The sequence below is a fragment of the Tiliqua scincoides genome, chromosome 5 (genome assembly GCF_035046505.1).
Source record: "Tiliqua scincoides isolate rTilSci1 chromosome 5, rTilSci1.hap2, whole genome shotgun sequence".
Taxonomy (NCBI): domain Eukaryota; kingdom Metazoa; phylum Chordata; class Lepidosauria; order Squamata; family Scincidae; genus Tiliqua; species Tiliqua scincoides.
In genome coordinates this window covers 74,896,191-74,911,656 of record NC_089825.1, presented here as the reverse complement: position 1 = coordinate 74,911,656, position 15,466 = coordinate 74,896,191, and the positions used below count along the sequence as shown (strand labels likewise).

The following is a 15,466-nucleotide window of genomic DNA, read 5'->3' as shown; positions in this document are numbered from 1 at the left end:
GAACAGACAAAAGAAAATATTTCTTTACTCAGCATGTGGTTGAAAAATGAAAATTAACAGCACATGCAACAAGCCTTGCAGGTTTTAAGGTTCACCCTGATCACAAGTTCTTCCCAGTGCTTCTCCAGTTCTTCTTCATTAGGTGATAAGTCCTAAACCCAATTTGCAAACTTGTTCAAAAAATCTTAAATTTCTAGTCAGCCTGCCCCACTTGCATGGGGGGGGGGGGAGGGAGAATAACCTAAAGGAACTTTTATGCTAGAGAAGGAGCAATGCTAACTGTACCATCCTCAGCACATTTACCTGGGAATAGCAACCCAATCCTATGCAAGCCTACACAGGAGTAAATCACATTATATAGTCAATTGGGCTTGCTTCCCAGGTGTGAGTAGGATTGCAGCCTAAGGGCTATCCAACTTTCCAGAGCCAATGCAGCCACACTGCAGTCCCGAGGTAAGGGAACAAACATTCCCTTATCACAAGGAGACCTCCAGGCTTTGGTGCTGGAAAGTTACAGTTAAGAGGACTTAGGACCCAATCCTATCCAATTTGCCAGTGCCAGTGCAGCTGTACCAATAGGGCATGCATTGCATCCTGTGGTGGGGGGCAGGGAACATTTGTTCCCTTACCTCAGGGCTGCATTATGACCACACAGGTGCTAGAGGAAAGCCTCACTGAGCACAATAGGACGTACTTCTGAGTAGACATGCATAAGATTGTGCCCTAAGGCTGCAATCCTACTTCCACTTTCCTGGGAATAAGCCCCATTGGCTATAATGAGATTTACTTCTGAGTAGATATGCATAGGATTCTGCTCAAAGGCTGCAATCCTATCCACACTTTCCTGGGAGTAAGACCCATTGAACACAATAGGACTTACTTCTGAGAAGACCTGCATAGGATTGTGCCCTTAATGAAGTAATGTTTTGTGCCACAATCCAGCCTTTTTTTAACCTGAGAAATTTCAGCTGTGGGAGCATCGCCTCTATGTGTCTGATAGTGTATTATACAATCCTGAAACAACACGTTGTATTGCAATGAAAAGATCCCAGGCACAAAACTGCATTCCCAAACCCCGAGGATGAAAACCAACCCCATGGTGTAGTCCTGTGCTTGTGGGAAGTAAGGGCACAATCCCTATACCCATCTACTCAGAAGTAAGTCCCATTATAGTCAATAGAGCTTACTGCAGCATGAGAGCCCAAGCCTATGCATGTCTACTCATTATAGAGTCTCATTATAGCCAAAGGGGCTTACTCGCAGGAAAGTGTGGATAGGATTGCAGCCTCAGTGATGAGATGCATGCTTCCTTCCTTCGCCTTCTGATTGACAGTGGCTGCAATCCTAACCACACTTTCCTGAGAGTAAGCCCCATTGAACACAATAGGAGTTACTTCTGAGTAGACCTGGTTAGGATTGTGCTCAGTGCCTACCCAGAGGTAAGTTCCATTGTGTGTCCATGGGCAGGAGGGGAAGCGCGGCAGGGGGCTCACCCTCAGGGGCGGCCGGGGCACTTTAGGCAGGAGTTGCTCCGGTGCCCTCCTCTTCGTCCTACCTGTGCCCCCGACCCACCAGGAGATCTGAGCCCAAGGAGCCTCCAGGTGCAGGAGCAGTCTACTCGCCAGTCGGCCAGCTCAGCCGGGGAGGGGAGGCGTGGGGCGGGCAGCTGGGCTACTTCTCTTGTCCTCGTCAGCAGGCTGCATCTGCAGGCACGCCAGTGTCCGGCTCGCCCCAGCAGCCTCAGGAGCGACCCCCTTTCCCCCCCGGGGCGGGTTGGCCCCGCACGGCCGCTGCCCCCAGGAGTGTTAGCCCTGACATTTCAAGGCACGAGCTCCCTGGCCAGCAAACAGCTCTTAGAACCAACAGCTGGATTAGGTAGGGGTTCTATAGAACTGGTGAGAACCAGCTGAATCCCACCACTGGGCACACCTACTCATCTTGCTACATCATGGATCAGACCCTGGAACAGCCTGAGTAAACTAGGATAGTGTTCAGCTAGTTGCCCCAGGAGAACTTGTTTTATCTGCTGCTGCTTGTATTTTAATCTCCTCACCAACCTTTGCCAACCAGCCTACCTTTTATCATGCCTGGTTGTGTTATGATTAGTATCTTGCTTTGATCCCTTTTCACACACCTCTGTTCATTTATTAAAGGGCTGAAAGAAAAAAGTAATGAAACGGGAGGGTGCAAAGGGATCAAAGCAAGGCACAAATCAAAACACAAACAGGTAAGATAAAAGGTGCCCTTCTGTGTTTGACTTTTTCACCCACCTGGTCCACATTCACTTGGGAGGGGGTGGGTTACCACACTTCCCAAATTTTTCCAGATCCAGCACTGTTTTGCTTTCCAAGAGGATCCTTCAGATTTGGGGGCTCTTTATTACTCTGGGAGACAGACTTTCCCAAGGCAACTTCTTTCTGTCTGTGTGTCTAGCCTTAAGTTGTGGGAATGAAAAGTTCAACCCCCAGTAATCCTCAGTTTTGAACAGTAAGAAGAGTGAAAGTGGAAGAAACAGAGTCATGGCCATTGTTAACTACTAGGTGGATGTCCAGTTTGTCCTCCTTCCCTCTCCTTCTTCCTTCACAGGTGGTTAAGAACATAAGAAGAGCCCTGCTGGATCAGGCCAAAGGTCCATCTAGTCCAGATTGATATTTTTAAATGATGATTGACCATTAGTTACTCAGTGTCAGCTTACAAAGTGCCTTGACGTTATACTGTGAGTTAGTAAATTGCTAACCAGCCAGCCCACTTCCTTCACGCACTGAATAAAGGTGTGCCGTATTTCTATCAGTGGCTCACAGGTAGGAGAGTAAACATTCCCAACATGCACCAAGGGACAGGGGCGTGTCTCACATTTGCAACATTTTGCTTTATTGTTGAGTAAAGTAATATCTAACTGCTTCTTTCTTACAATCCCTCGGATTTGTCTGCCAGGCCAAGAGTGCTGTGATAAAGTATCTTTGTGCGCTTGGCATCAGGGCATGTTGCAGCCCACTGCTCTGTCTCTGATCACACATCCTGGTAAGTAAATCACAGCCAGTTTCTGTTTTAATAACAAGGGTGGGTGCATGTGATCCACACAAGCAGCCAAAGCCTCACAGGTGGACTTTGGAGCACTTCATTCACATTGTCTTTTTGGCAACGTTAACTGTTGCACTGCTGAAATTCGTCAGTCTCTTGTCTGCTTGCAGTTCTAATATAATCTTTGAGTGATTGCACTTGGACTTTTAGTGCCAGTTCACACTGATGCCTTTGCTAGCTTGCCAAGACATACTTAAAAACAACTGTGTTTGCGTACTTTGGACAAACTAGAATTGTTGATCCTGAAACAGGCAGAGCAAGGATTCCAAGGAGCAGTCTTAGCTACGCTCTGGTTCTTCCATCATTACCCTGAACGCAGCCACATTTCTAGAAGAACACATCTCACTTGTACATCCTTGTTTTGCTTCAGGTGTGAATAGGGAGATCAGTGATGACTACATCACCGTGGAGTTTCTATCTGTTGTTCTAGGTTATCTCAGCAAAGCAAATGAAAGTGACCATGAAATCTCAAAATGCACATTCCACAATTGCCATCAATGAGCAGGTGCACGTTACCAGGTAAGACCAATGTCAGTGTCCTATGCTGGTGATTTATTTGATTTACCGGAGAGCCTTTCCAGTCCCTGGATTTCCATCATCCCTCATTCTTTTACCCACATGTCTTGGCTGCAGGCACAGCTTTCCCAGCACTCAAATCATAAACTAAAATAATTGAGGGTAGTGATTTTCAGTGTAGCAAGTCAACTATCCCTGGTATTTTGCTGTGGGTGTAGAGGTTGCAATGTTGTCATCCAATAGGAGTTTATTGCACAGTGTTCACACCACAACATCATCAGTAGGCAAGTCATCCTTCCCTGCCCAGGCTATTCTACCATCTTGACTATCTCCAAATGGGAAATAAAAGCTTCTTTAAAAAGGGGGGAGCTGGTATGTTTCTTTGTTTCAACAGTTTATTCCCCTCTCATCACCTCCACATTTCCTCTTCCTTTCTGTCCCTTTCCCCCTTTCCAATCCAAAGACTGGAAAGAGAAGGACCAATAGAGGCAGACAGAGATGGGCACTTGTCACAAATCTGCTGCCTGAAATGACCAGTTGGCCTCATGGATTGGCCAGGCCTGAAACTAGCCTCTCCCTGACATTCCCTCTTCTCTGTCCACTTTAGGCCACATGCTTTGTAGCTGCACCTACATTGTTATGTAGCATTGGGCAGCCTTCATGCAAGTTGCTGTGTAGGCATAACAGCAGCATTGTGCCCATGTGACAGCTTTATGGCCCAATCCTATCCATCTTGTGCACTGGTGGAGCATGTGCTCCTCTAGCACACATTGGCACAAAAGCACCATAAAGTGCTTTACAACAGCATTAGTTCCAGCAGCACCAGTGAGAAGGCCAGAGCCTTCCCACTGGTACTGGTTGGCTGCAGGGATGCCCCCTAGAGCAGGTAAGTCCAGCACAGGGGCAAAGATGAAGTGGATCAGACCGGGGGAGGGCAATGACAGGGATGAAGGTGAGCAGTTTGGGTCGGGGTGTGTGTGGAATCGGTGGCACTGGCACACACCATACTAAGGCCCTTTCGAGACCTGATCTGCCAACATGGACCTGTGCCAGTGATATAGCTGGTGCAGATCCGAGTTGGCCCCATAGCAGTTGCTGGAGCAACTGTCCCCTTACCCTGAGGACAGCTCCAGCAGCCAAAATTCCCCCACAGAATGAAGCACAACCCACACCAGTGCCACTGGATTGCCACATGAGAATTTAGTTAGCATTGGGGTGTTAGTGTGAATCTTATTAATCTAGTACATAGTTCTTAAGTTAATTTTAAAGAGGCATATGTTTATATAAGCTTTAAACATAATGATCTTGGAAATTCTTATCCTGAACAATAATTATAGTTCATAGCAGTTTGGCATTTGTGGTACTTACTAAGGCATGAGAAGTCCTGGAGGCATCACTTAAAGTATTCTAGTTTCCTTCAGTAGGGTGAGAGATACATGATTGTCAGTTTTACATCAGATTTCCACAATTCCAACTTCAGTGTTAGTCAACTTCAGCTACAAACAACTAGCAATTTCTTTCTCTGTGTGTACCCAAATTCAAACTGCTGCCAACTATTTCTCTTCCCTGATTGACAGCTGAAGGATGTCACATTGTAGTGGCAGGGGAGGGAGAGAGATCACCAAACATAAGGGGATATGAATGTTCTTTTGTGAAAGCCTCTAGCTATCCACTAGTTGTCAGATGATTGGCCCATTCATAGTAAAGTTAACCCCTGGGTAACTGGGTAAGAGGCACTTTTTGAGTTGATGCTCTTCTTTTATTTAGCGGGGGGGGGGGGGGGAGAGTAACTGGCCCTCCTCACCCCAGCACTGTCTTTTCTAGTGGCTGTCTGCTGGTGTTCTTTTGTATCCTTTTAGACTGTGAGCCCTTTTGGGACAGGGAGCCATTAGTTATTTGTTTGATTTATCTGGAAACCGCTTTGTGAACTTCCTGTTGAAAAGCATCAATAAATGTTGTTGATGATGATGATAATAATAATAAAGGGCAGTCCAATTCTGAACCCAGCGGTGCCCAGTGCTACAGGGGCACCAAAATGGGAACTGCTGGATCCAGTGTGTGCCACGGCTACTGCCAGGTCTCCTTGGGGGAAGGAAATATTCACTCCCTTCCCCTGGGCAGACAGCAGCTGGGAGCAATGGGTCTCCTCTGCTCTGCACCCATGTTTGAATGGGCACAGAGTCGAGGAGGCCCACCCCCAGCACTCCCTATGTCCTGGGTGCCGTAATGTGCTTTACGGCATATTTATGGCACCCAGAACCAGTTCTGAGCAGCAGCACTGGTTGTAACAGAGCTCAGTATTAGGCTCTGAGACAGCAAACTTGTAACAATACAATAAACTGCAATTGGAATCTATAAAGCTTATGTAATAATAGGTAATTAGTCATTTATGCTAGTAATTATTCAGAAATTAATATTTTTATCTCTATATCCTTTCTTTAGGGACCAACTGAATTCTCTATTGGATACATATAATCGCTTTTTTATTGATAAAGAGAATCTGCAACTTCAGTATGTTCAGGTAATGCTTTTATTTATATGTAATGCTATGCTTAAAGAAAAACTATAAAAATTTGAGCTGTTGGTAAAATTTGTGATTATTAAGAACATTTAAATACAGGTGCCCTTCATTTTATGCAAGGATTATGTTCCAGAAACAGCGTGTAAAACTAAAATTGAGTATACTCAAAATTATCTTGAAAATCCCTGACATCTGGAAAAGGTATAGTCCTTTTAAATGTATCAGGTCAGCAGGGGAGGATAGCAGAGTGGCAGGGAGCGAAGGAAGATAGCAAAAGAAGCGGACAATCCCACACAGAGCCAAGGAAGCAGGCACAGGCTTGTTTGTTGCAGAAGCATGTATTGGTAAAAGGAGGAGGCAGAAGAGTAGTCAGTCATACAGTCCAGAAGTCAGGGATACAGCAGGTCACAGTCACAAGAAGGCAGTCCAAATCAGTGCACAAACCAGCAGCACAGCACACAGAAACTCCACCACAACAACCCACATTTGGAGACTGCTCTTCTCCCCCATATCAGGCCAATCAGAGCCAATCAGATTGGCCAATCAGATTGGCAGGCCAATCAGAGCAGGGCGACCTCATAGTCACAAGACAGTCTTGTGACCCACTCTGGCTGTCCAGTGGTGCATTGCCCCACTCCTCCATTGCCTACGTGACTCTGCACACATCTCCCAGGTCACATGGCTTCCACCTAACACAATTGCAGTTGATTGCTAATCATACACATATACAGTGCAGCTGTTCCTTTGCTGCATTTCACCCTGGGCCTGGACATCAAGGCCCCTCCTGCCACATCCTGGCTAATAAGAATCTTAAGCCTGGGATGCCAAAATCCTGACAAAATGTTATGAGAGGCAGGCAGGAACTGAGGGAACAGCAGCTTCATTCTCTGATCTCACACTCAGGCATGCATTTAAGTAACTGGAATGGAGTACAGAATTGCCTCCACTATTTAAATAGCTGTTTTTATTTTGGTTTGCCAACTATGTAAAGTTGAATGAGTACAAGTCAAGTGCACCCAAGTCAAGGGATGACTGTGCTACCTTTCCACAAAAAATAATTCACATGGCAGTTTATGTTTATAAATAAATAAATAAATAAATAAAATGTTTTCTTTCCCCAGTGCAGAAGAGACACCAGTAATAGCCCCTGGAAAACACAACATGCTAGGACAAAGAGGGACAATTGGGGAAAATGGCTCTCCCCTTGCTAAATATAAGAGGACATACCTTTAAAAGGTGACACTGCCCTGTTAGCAGGGGCGAAGTGATAACTATCGTGTAGTATAGCACAGTAAAGCAGGAGATGGCAAATAACTGAAAACAAATTATTTCTTAATCCCATTACTGTGGTAAATGTATGGGCTTTTAAAGTAAAAAAAAATGGTTGCAATAAAGTTTCCTTTCTCTGTAAGAGGGAAGGGGGGCATTCATCACTGATGGGTAGTCCCTCCCACTGCAAGAGGCAGGGCCGAAATAGATTTGGTCTCCTCCCAGGGGGAGCGCTTCCCAGTCCCCAGTTGCAGCTCTGCCTTGCACAGAGCAGGTTGTGTGGAAGCTGAGCTCTGTCCAACTCGGCAGTCTCCTCCAGAATTCTTCAGCATTTTCGCCTTCCCTCTTGCCTTGACCGCTCCTCTCCCTCCTTAGCCAGGAACAGGCTCGGCACGGAGGGCTTGGGGCCTACAGGCCTCAATAAAGCCTACAGGCCTCAGTAGCTTCTCAGCTGAAGCAGGAGGCCTCTGGGACCCTGCAGACGCTCCAGCACAGTTCCACAAACCGGCAGCAGCAGTTCTTGGCAGAGTGAGGCCTTACTGGGAGAGAGCAGACGAGCACCCAAGGGCATGCCGCCACTGCTCAGATCCTCCCGAGGGTCCGCAGTGGTGGTCAGCTTCGGACATGGTCGTGACCGTGCCTCTTGTGGCAGCGGAGCGGCCCACCATTCTGGCGCAACAGGTGCAGCACTGCAGAAGAGTTCCTGCCCAGCGCAGTTCCTTTGCAGTGTCTTCCAGCCACAACGGATGCAGGTATGGAGTGGGTCAGCAGCAGCGGGAGCGGGGCAGGGTCTAACCCCCCCCCCCACCTGGGCTGAGACCCAGAAGCAGTAAGGACAAGCCTCCTAAGCTGGCAAAATTGGTCAAAGAGGCAGTGGAGGGGGCTTTGGAATTGAACTCACAGAACATCACTAAAGCATGCCAGGCAGCGCCTGCCTCCCCCCCACCGCAAGGCATTTTCGCCTTCCCTCTTGCCTTGGCCACTCCTCTCCCTCCTTAGTCAGGCACAGGCTTGGCATGGAGGGTTTGGAGCCTACAGGCCTTCATTCCTCCAGGAATGAAGGAATTCCCTCTGGGAATGGCCTCTGGACCTCAGCTGCACTCCTTCACCCTCCAACTGGAGGAAGGGGAGTTGTCTGGAGAAGGGGCAGCTGAAGAGAAATCTGAGCCTCATAGTTGGCCAGACTGTTCCTCATAGAAATCTTTCCCAGGCTGTGGCCAAACCCTCCCAGGCCCTTGATCATAAGCCCTCCAAGCAGGCTCAGCTCAGCAACCTTCTGCTTGTGGAGCTGCATACTGGGCATAAGTTTGTTTTTCCCTCAGGGACCAGCCAAGCCAGAGATGGTACCCTTCCCTGAGGCCTTCCAGCATGGGTCCATCCCATTCACCCCAAGCACACCTCCAGTATCTTTGACAGGTTATACACCCTCCCTGATAAGACTGTGCAGCATCTCAGGGTCCCCTCAGTCGATGTGCCCATCATAACCATCTCTTCTGCAGTGGTCCTGTCATCTGAGGGGGAGGGGGACCTAAGGACTCCTCTGTTTGGAGGGTGTTCACCTCCCTTAAAAGAAACTTTGAGGTGTCTGCACAGGCCCTCAGGGCAGCAGCAGCTAATTCCATCAAGTAGCATGTGCTCCTTGCAATTGCCTGAAGGAGAATTGCCTTGAATTGCCAGACACGATATCTGGCTCAGACAGTGGGAGGACTCAGCTTCTATTACCAGGTTGGTAGGAGTCCCTTTCCAAGGGCTCATCTGCGCCTTCATGGCGTTTCACTGTTCCCTTACCTGGATGTCCTCTAGATCAGGTCCCCCCCAGAATCTCAGGCCATAGAGCATGTCAGAATCCCCCTAGACTACCTCTGGGACCATGGCCTTGTGGTTGGCGAGAAGCAGAGCTCGTTTGTCCCCACCCAAGTGGAAGAGCACCTATCCTGATCAACATGAGGATGTTTCTCAGCTTCTCTGTCTGTAGAGTGCCAACAATTCCTGTCCCAGTTGGTCAGCAGGACAAGGGAAGCAAAAAAGATGGACCTCATGTCTCTGGCCAGGCTACAGGGGCTCATGGTGTCCTGATAGGCCATCATCTCATGGTCCCAATTCAGATTACAATATTTTTAGGACCACCTCCGTCCTAACCTCCATCAGATAGAGCGCAGGGTTAAAATCCCAGAGTACCTGAGGCTGAACTTAGCCCGGTGGCTGGCCTTGGGGAGGCTTGCCTAGGGGGCTAGCCTGGGAATCCCACCTTGTATTGTTGTCACCACAGACGCTAGTCTCATGGATTGGGGGACACGTATGGATCAGAATGTGGCACTGGGAACCTGGACTGGCAATGAGAACAGGAACAGTATCAACTGGCTGGAACATCTGCATGGCCCACAGAGGTTCCAAGCAGTGATAACAGAGAGGCATGGGCTAATCAGGGCAGACTTGATGGCTGCCAGGCCTTTGTCAGCTGCCAGGGCGGTACTTGCTCCAGAAAGATCATGGAGGTGACTAGCCAGCTCCTGCTATGAGCAGAGGAACACTTGGCATCTACGAGGGCCAAGCATCTCTCAGGGGTGACAGACGTAGCCACCAAATGGCTGAACAGGCAGCCCATGAGCGAAACACAGTGGCCATTGCATCTCCAGGTCTTCAGGGTAATAGTTTGCAGACTAGGTCTGAAAAATATCAGGGTAGAACAGGCAGAGGTGATTCTCATTGCCCTGCCCTGGCCCAGGTGCCCATGGGTTTTGGACCTTCTCCAGAAGAAGGTAGAGCGCTGGAAGCTACCTTTGAGGTCAGACCTGTTCACACAGGGCCCTCTACAGCACCTTCAACCCAGGCTGTTCCAACCAGGTGAAACCCTGAGGGGTTTCATCCACCCTCTTGGTATTGAGGAAGGCATTGACCAGGAGGATCTACGGATCAACCTGGAAGTTTAGGAGTTGGTATACGCAGAGGGGGGTTTCTGCCACCAAACCACTAAGTGTTTCCTGAAAGGCATGGCACTTCTCAATTCTTCCAGGGTACATCAATTCCCTAGCTGGGATTTCCATAGGGTCCTCACGGCCATGATGTTTTTGCCCTTTGAGCCCATGACCGAAATTTCTCTCAAGATGTTTCTGCTGGTCTCAGTTACCTTGGCATGAAGGGTCTCTGAGATTGGAGTGCCCTCAGTGAACGTCAGCCTATGCACTTTCCACAAGGACTGGGTTGTGCTCTCGGACCTGGCCTTTATTCCAAAGGTAAATACCTGGTTCCACAGGACTCGGGAAGTAGTACTTCCTTTTTTCTGCCCCAACCTGACACATGCCAAAGAAGGTATGGCACATGATGGATGTCCATAGAGTGCTCGGTTTTTACATGGAGCACACTTAGACATTATGTTCAATGGATGCCCTTTTTATCAATTTCAGGGGAAAGCAGTGGGGTAGCACATCTCCAGGGCAGCGCTTTCCAGGTGGCTGAAGACAGCCACTGAGGCTTCCCATTGGATTTCAGGAAAGGAACCCCTGGCATTATGGCTCACTCTGAGGGGCAGCTACCTCAACGGTATTCGAGGGAGTAGGCTCCCTGGGGGACATTTGCAGGGCTATCACCTGGTCCTCCCCAAGTTCTTTTACAAGGCGCTACAGAGTCAATGCTGCTGCTTTGGCAGGGCCTGTAGAAGGTGGTGCTGTTGTGAGGTGCAGTCCAACTCTGCCCTCCCTTACGTTACTGCTCTTTCACATCCCATCAGTGATGAATGCCCCCCTTCCCTCTTACAGAGAAAAAGGAATTCCTTACCTGTGAATCTCCTGTTCTGGAAAGAGGGAAGGGGGGCATTCAGCCCACCACTATATTGTTGGCCTGTCACTGCACCATCAGCACATGCGGGGTGGTAGACCGGACAGCCAGTAATGGGGTAGGCAGCCAGGCCTTTCCCTTGCTACCTGTCATTGTTGATTGCCTGTTTTCTCTAAACAATTTTCTCTTTGAGCATTTGACCGCAGGTTTACTGCGGTACTATAGGAAGTAAAGGAGGATTCCTGTTTTCTGGCTCAGCTATGCAGACTGGGGACTGGGAAGCCCTCCCCCTGGGAGGAGACCAAATCCATTTCGGCCCTGCCTCTTGCAGTGGGAGGGACTACCCATCAGTGATGAAAGGCCCCCTTCTCTCTTTCCAGAACAGGAAATTCACAGGTAAGGAATTCCTTTTTTTAAGCTATGAGTAACAGAAATGAATTAGGGCCTTGAGTCATGAAAAAAGGCATACTGCATGTTTCTAGACTTTCCCATACATTTCAAGCAGGAAGATTTTTGTCTCTAAAGTTTTTTTTTGTTTTTTTTTAACTGCTTCAAACCCATGACTTCTCATTACCAAAATATATTTTCAATCCTTCTAGAATAGATTCAGGGAACACTTTGTACAGTACTATGCCTGAACATCTGCCTTGAAACAATTGTGGATTGCAAAGGATTCTGGGTCATGGTCTAGTAGTTGGTAGGTTCAGTTAATGTGAGCATTGGCTGGACTTGTTGGGCCTCATAATTTACCTATGTGAACTGAAAGTACAGCCTAGAGCAGGGGTTGGCAACTTGCAGCTCCGGAGCCGCATGCGGCTCTTTCAGCCGTCTGCTGCAGCTCCAGAGTCCGGGTGAAAGTGCACCTTTTTGATGGCTTCCTGTCTCCCTCCCTCCCCTCGAAAGTGCAGCCACTGAATGAGGGTCCCCCCAGCCTCCCCCGCCCAGCCCAGCCCAGCCCAGCCCATAGGGCTCCTCCCCCCACGCCATCCTTTCCCAGGCAGGCTTCCTCCTGCACCAGGCAACTCTGGCTGACAAGTGTGAGGGCCCCACTGCCTCTAATGGAACTGACTTCTGAGTAGACAGCCATAGGCTTTGGCTCTGAGGCTGCAGTCCTCTCCACACTTTCCTGGGAGGAAGCCCCACTGCCTCTAATGGAACTGACTTCTGAGTAGACAGCAATAGGCTTTGGCTCTGAGGCTGCAGTCCTCTCCACACTTTCCTGGGAGGAAGCCCCACTGCCTCTAATGGGACTGACTTCTGAGTAGACAGGCACAGGATTGGGCTCTTAGGCTGCAATCCTAGGCACTTTCCTGGGAGTAAGCTCCATTGACTAGAATGAGACTTACTTCAGAGTAGACATACCTAGATTGGGCTCTTAATCCTGGCAGAGATATATATCTGCACCCGTTTTCACATGCTAAGGGCAGGTGAAAAGGGATTCTATGTGTGTACAATGTGCTGTCCAGCCTTGCCAGAGATCCCCCTCATCCTGCCCCCACAAGCATGCCCTCTGCCAGCCAGCGTTTGCAGTTCCTCTCCAGCAATGCACAGCAGCTGCTCAGGGCAGCAGAGAAGGTAAAAGGTATATATAGTTTTATATATGCAATCTTCATTTTAGATGTCAAAAGGGTTTTGTGGCTCCCGAGGTTTTCTTTTCTCCGGAAAATGGGTCCAAATGGCTCTTTGAGTGTTTAAGGTTGCCTACCCCTGGCCTAGAGCATGCTGCAGTTGGGCAAGGTATCATTCAGCGATGGTGGACAAGCTTCCCTGAGCTTCTCACTGAGGAACCTCTGAGAAATTTGCGAAGTTCCCCAGGTTCACCAGGACACAGCAAATTACTGACCCAGAACATATGATTTATATAATCTGAAGAGAAACCAGAACATAATGAACACATTAAACATTTTATTTTTTTACAGACTGAAGATAGTTTTCCACTAATTGAAGGTGTTCTGTCTATTTTCTGGGGAGTGAGGCATCCCATCCGGTTGAAAATTCAAGATGATCAGCATACTCCTGTATTTCTAACATCCAAGTTACCAGTGTTTTGTGAACATGACAACTTATTCCCTGGTAAAAGGTAATGAATTAAATGAAAGGTAAAAGGTAATAAAAGGTAACAAAAGTAGCCATTTCGGTGCCACTACAGCCCTGGGCACTGGGAAGCACGGGATTGGGCTGCCCATCTTGAAATGGTAAAGATGAAACAAGGAGCTGGAAATTAGGGTACGACAGGCAAGCTTTCCAAGTTAATGGACTTTTCACATGAAATACATCCCTTTACCTTCTTTGTACCTCAGTGTGGTATGGGACAGCGGACACCTTTATAACATTCTGAGTAGATAGAGGCATATATAGGGCCACGTAAGTGGAGTCCTCTAAATCAAATATTAGGAAAGGTAAATGTAAATGAACATAAACCGCTTGTGAACTTTTAGTTGAAAAGCGGTATATAAATACTGTTAATAATAATAATAATAATAATAATAATAAAGCATAAATTCTCCATTTCAGAAGGATGATACGCTGGGGAGAATTTGATGATCTACACCACATCAGTGGAGCTGCATCTAATTCTGCAGGAAGTGTACACGGCCTACACAAAGGTCAGTGTTGGAGGCCTTTTTACGTTTATCTAGAGATCTTAGAGATTGCCTACTCCCGTACAATCCGGCTCGTCCTCTCAGGTCATCAGAGAAGGCCTTTTTACAAGTGCCGCCGCCTAAGGAGGTACATGGGGCGGCGGCAAGAAATAGGGCCTTCTCAGTAGTGGCACCAACGTTGTGGAACTCCCTTCCCCTTGACTTGAGAATGGCTCCCTCTCTGGAGACTTTTCGGCGAGGCCTGAAGACCTTGTTGTTTAATCAAGCCTTCTGACTTCATGGCCTTTTTAACATCTTTTATACATCTTTTAGTTGCTTTTTACAGGCTTGATTCCTCTAAGTACTGCTGTTTTATGCTCTTTTATACTGACTTTTATCTGACTACTGTTTTTATGGGTTCTGCTAATGTGTTATTATTATTATTATTATTATTATTATTATTATTATTATTATTATTATTATTATTATTATTAATATGAACCAACTATAGGGTTGCTCATGTGAGAAGTAATGCTCCTTAATAACTTGCTTTAAACAGGTTAATGTTAAACATAATATTGGGTAGCATGGGAAATTATGCTAAAAGGGGTAGATGATATGTGGAAAAAGAGGATCTGTCTGACCATCTGGTGCTGATAGATGTCTACTTCCCAGGGCCAGGCTGTGCCTCTTACGACATGAAGACGCTGCAGCTCAAGGATGAGCAGGATTTCAGTGTCCCCTTCCTGCCAAGGACTATGAGTTTGGCAGCCACACTAGGAATGCAGAAGGATAAGTTACCCACCATTGCAAGGAAAGAAGAAACCCATCGATTCTCAATTAATGGGCATTTCTACAACTACCAGGTGGGAAGTAAGCTTTAGCTATTGCTTTGTACAGAGGAGTTCAAAAAATGTTCTACATAGTGGAGGAATTTTGTAGCATGTGAAATGCAGAGGTTTAAATAACATTTCCCTAACCCTCTATAGCAGGGGTGCCCAAACCCTGGGGCCACTTGCAGCCCTCAAGGACTCTCAATGCAGCCCTCAGGGAGCCCCCAGTCTCCAATGAGCCTCTGGCCCTCTGGAGATTTGTTGGAGCCCAAACTGGCCCAATGCAACTACTTTCAGCGTGAGGGTGACTGTTTGACCTCTCGCATGAGCTGTGGGATGAGGGCTCTCTCCACTGCTTGCTGTTTCACATCTGTGATGCAGTAGTGGCAGCAAAGGAAAGGCTGGCCTTGCTTTGTGCAAGGTCTTTTATAGGTCTTGAGCAAGACCTTCATTCATTCATATAAGTTCATCTTTAATATATTCATTTATGTAAACTTATGTAAATTTATTCAAATTTTAAATGTAAATTAATTCCTTTCCCCCCCGGCCCCCCGACACAGTGTCAGAGAGATGATGTGGCCCTCCTGCCAAAGACTTTGGACACCCCTGCTCTATAGCAATGATTTTCAATCTTTTTCATCTCACGGCACACTGACAAGGCACTGAAATTATCAAGGCACACCACCAGTTGTTTGACAATTGACAAGGCACACTGCACTGTTGGTAGGGGGCTCACATCCTTCAATGGCCCTACCAATACACAACCTTCCCCCAAACGCCTGTGGCACACCTATGGATTATTTGTGGCACACCATTGTGACATGGCACACTGGATGAAAATGGCTGCTCTATAAGAAACCTAGAAATTAACCTTGCTGGATAAGATGATA

General features: G+C 47.5%; 1 protein-coding gene across 1 annotated transcript in view; it reads left to right on the top strand.

The window, feature by feature from the left end:
* RASSF6 (Ras association domain family member 6) overlaps positions 1-15,466 on the top strand; it is a 42,788-nt gene that overhangs the window by 21,549 nt on the left and 5,773 nt on the right. The window contains exons 3-6 of the mRNA XM_066629209.1: positions 3,512-3,600; positions 6,040-6,118; positions 13,081-13,234; positions 14,419-14,609. Coding sequence (XP_066485306.1) covers positions 3,512-3,600; positions 6,040-6,118; positions 13,081-13,234; positions 14,419-14,609 — 513 coding nt within the window. The remainder of the gene's footprint in view (positions 1-3,511; positions 3,601-6,039; positions 6,119-13,080; positions 13,235-14,418; positions 14,610-15,466) is intronic.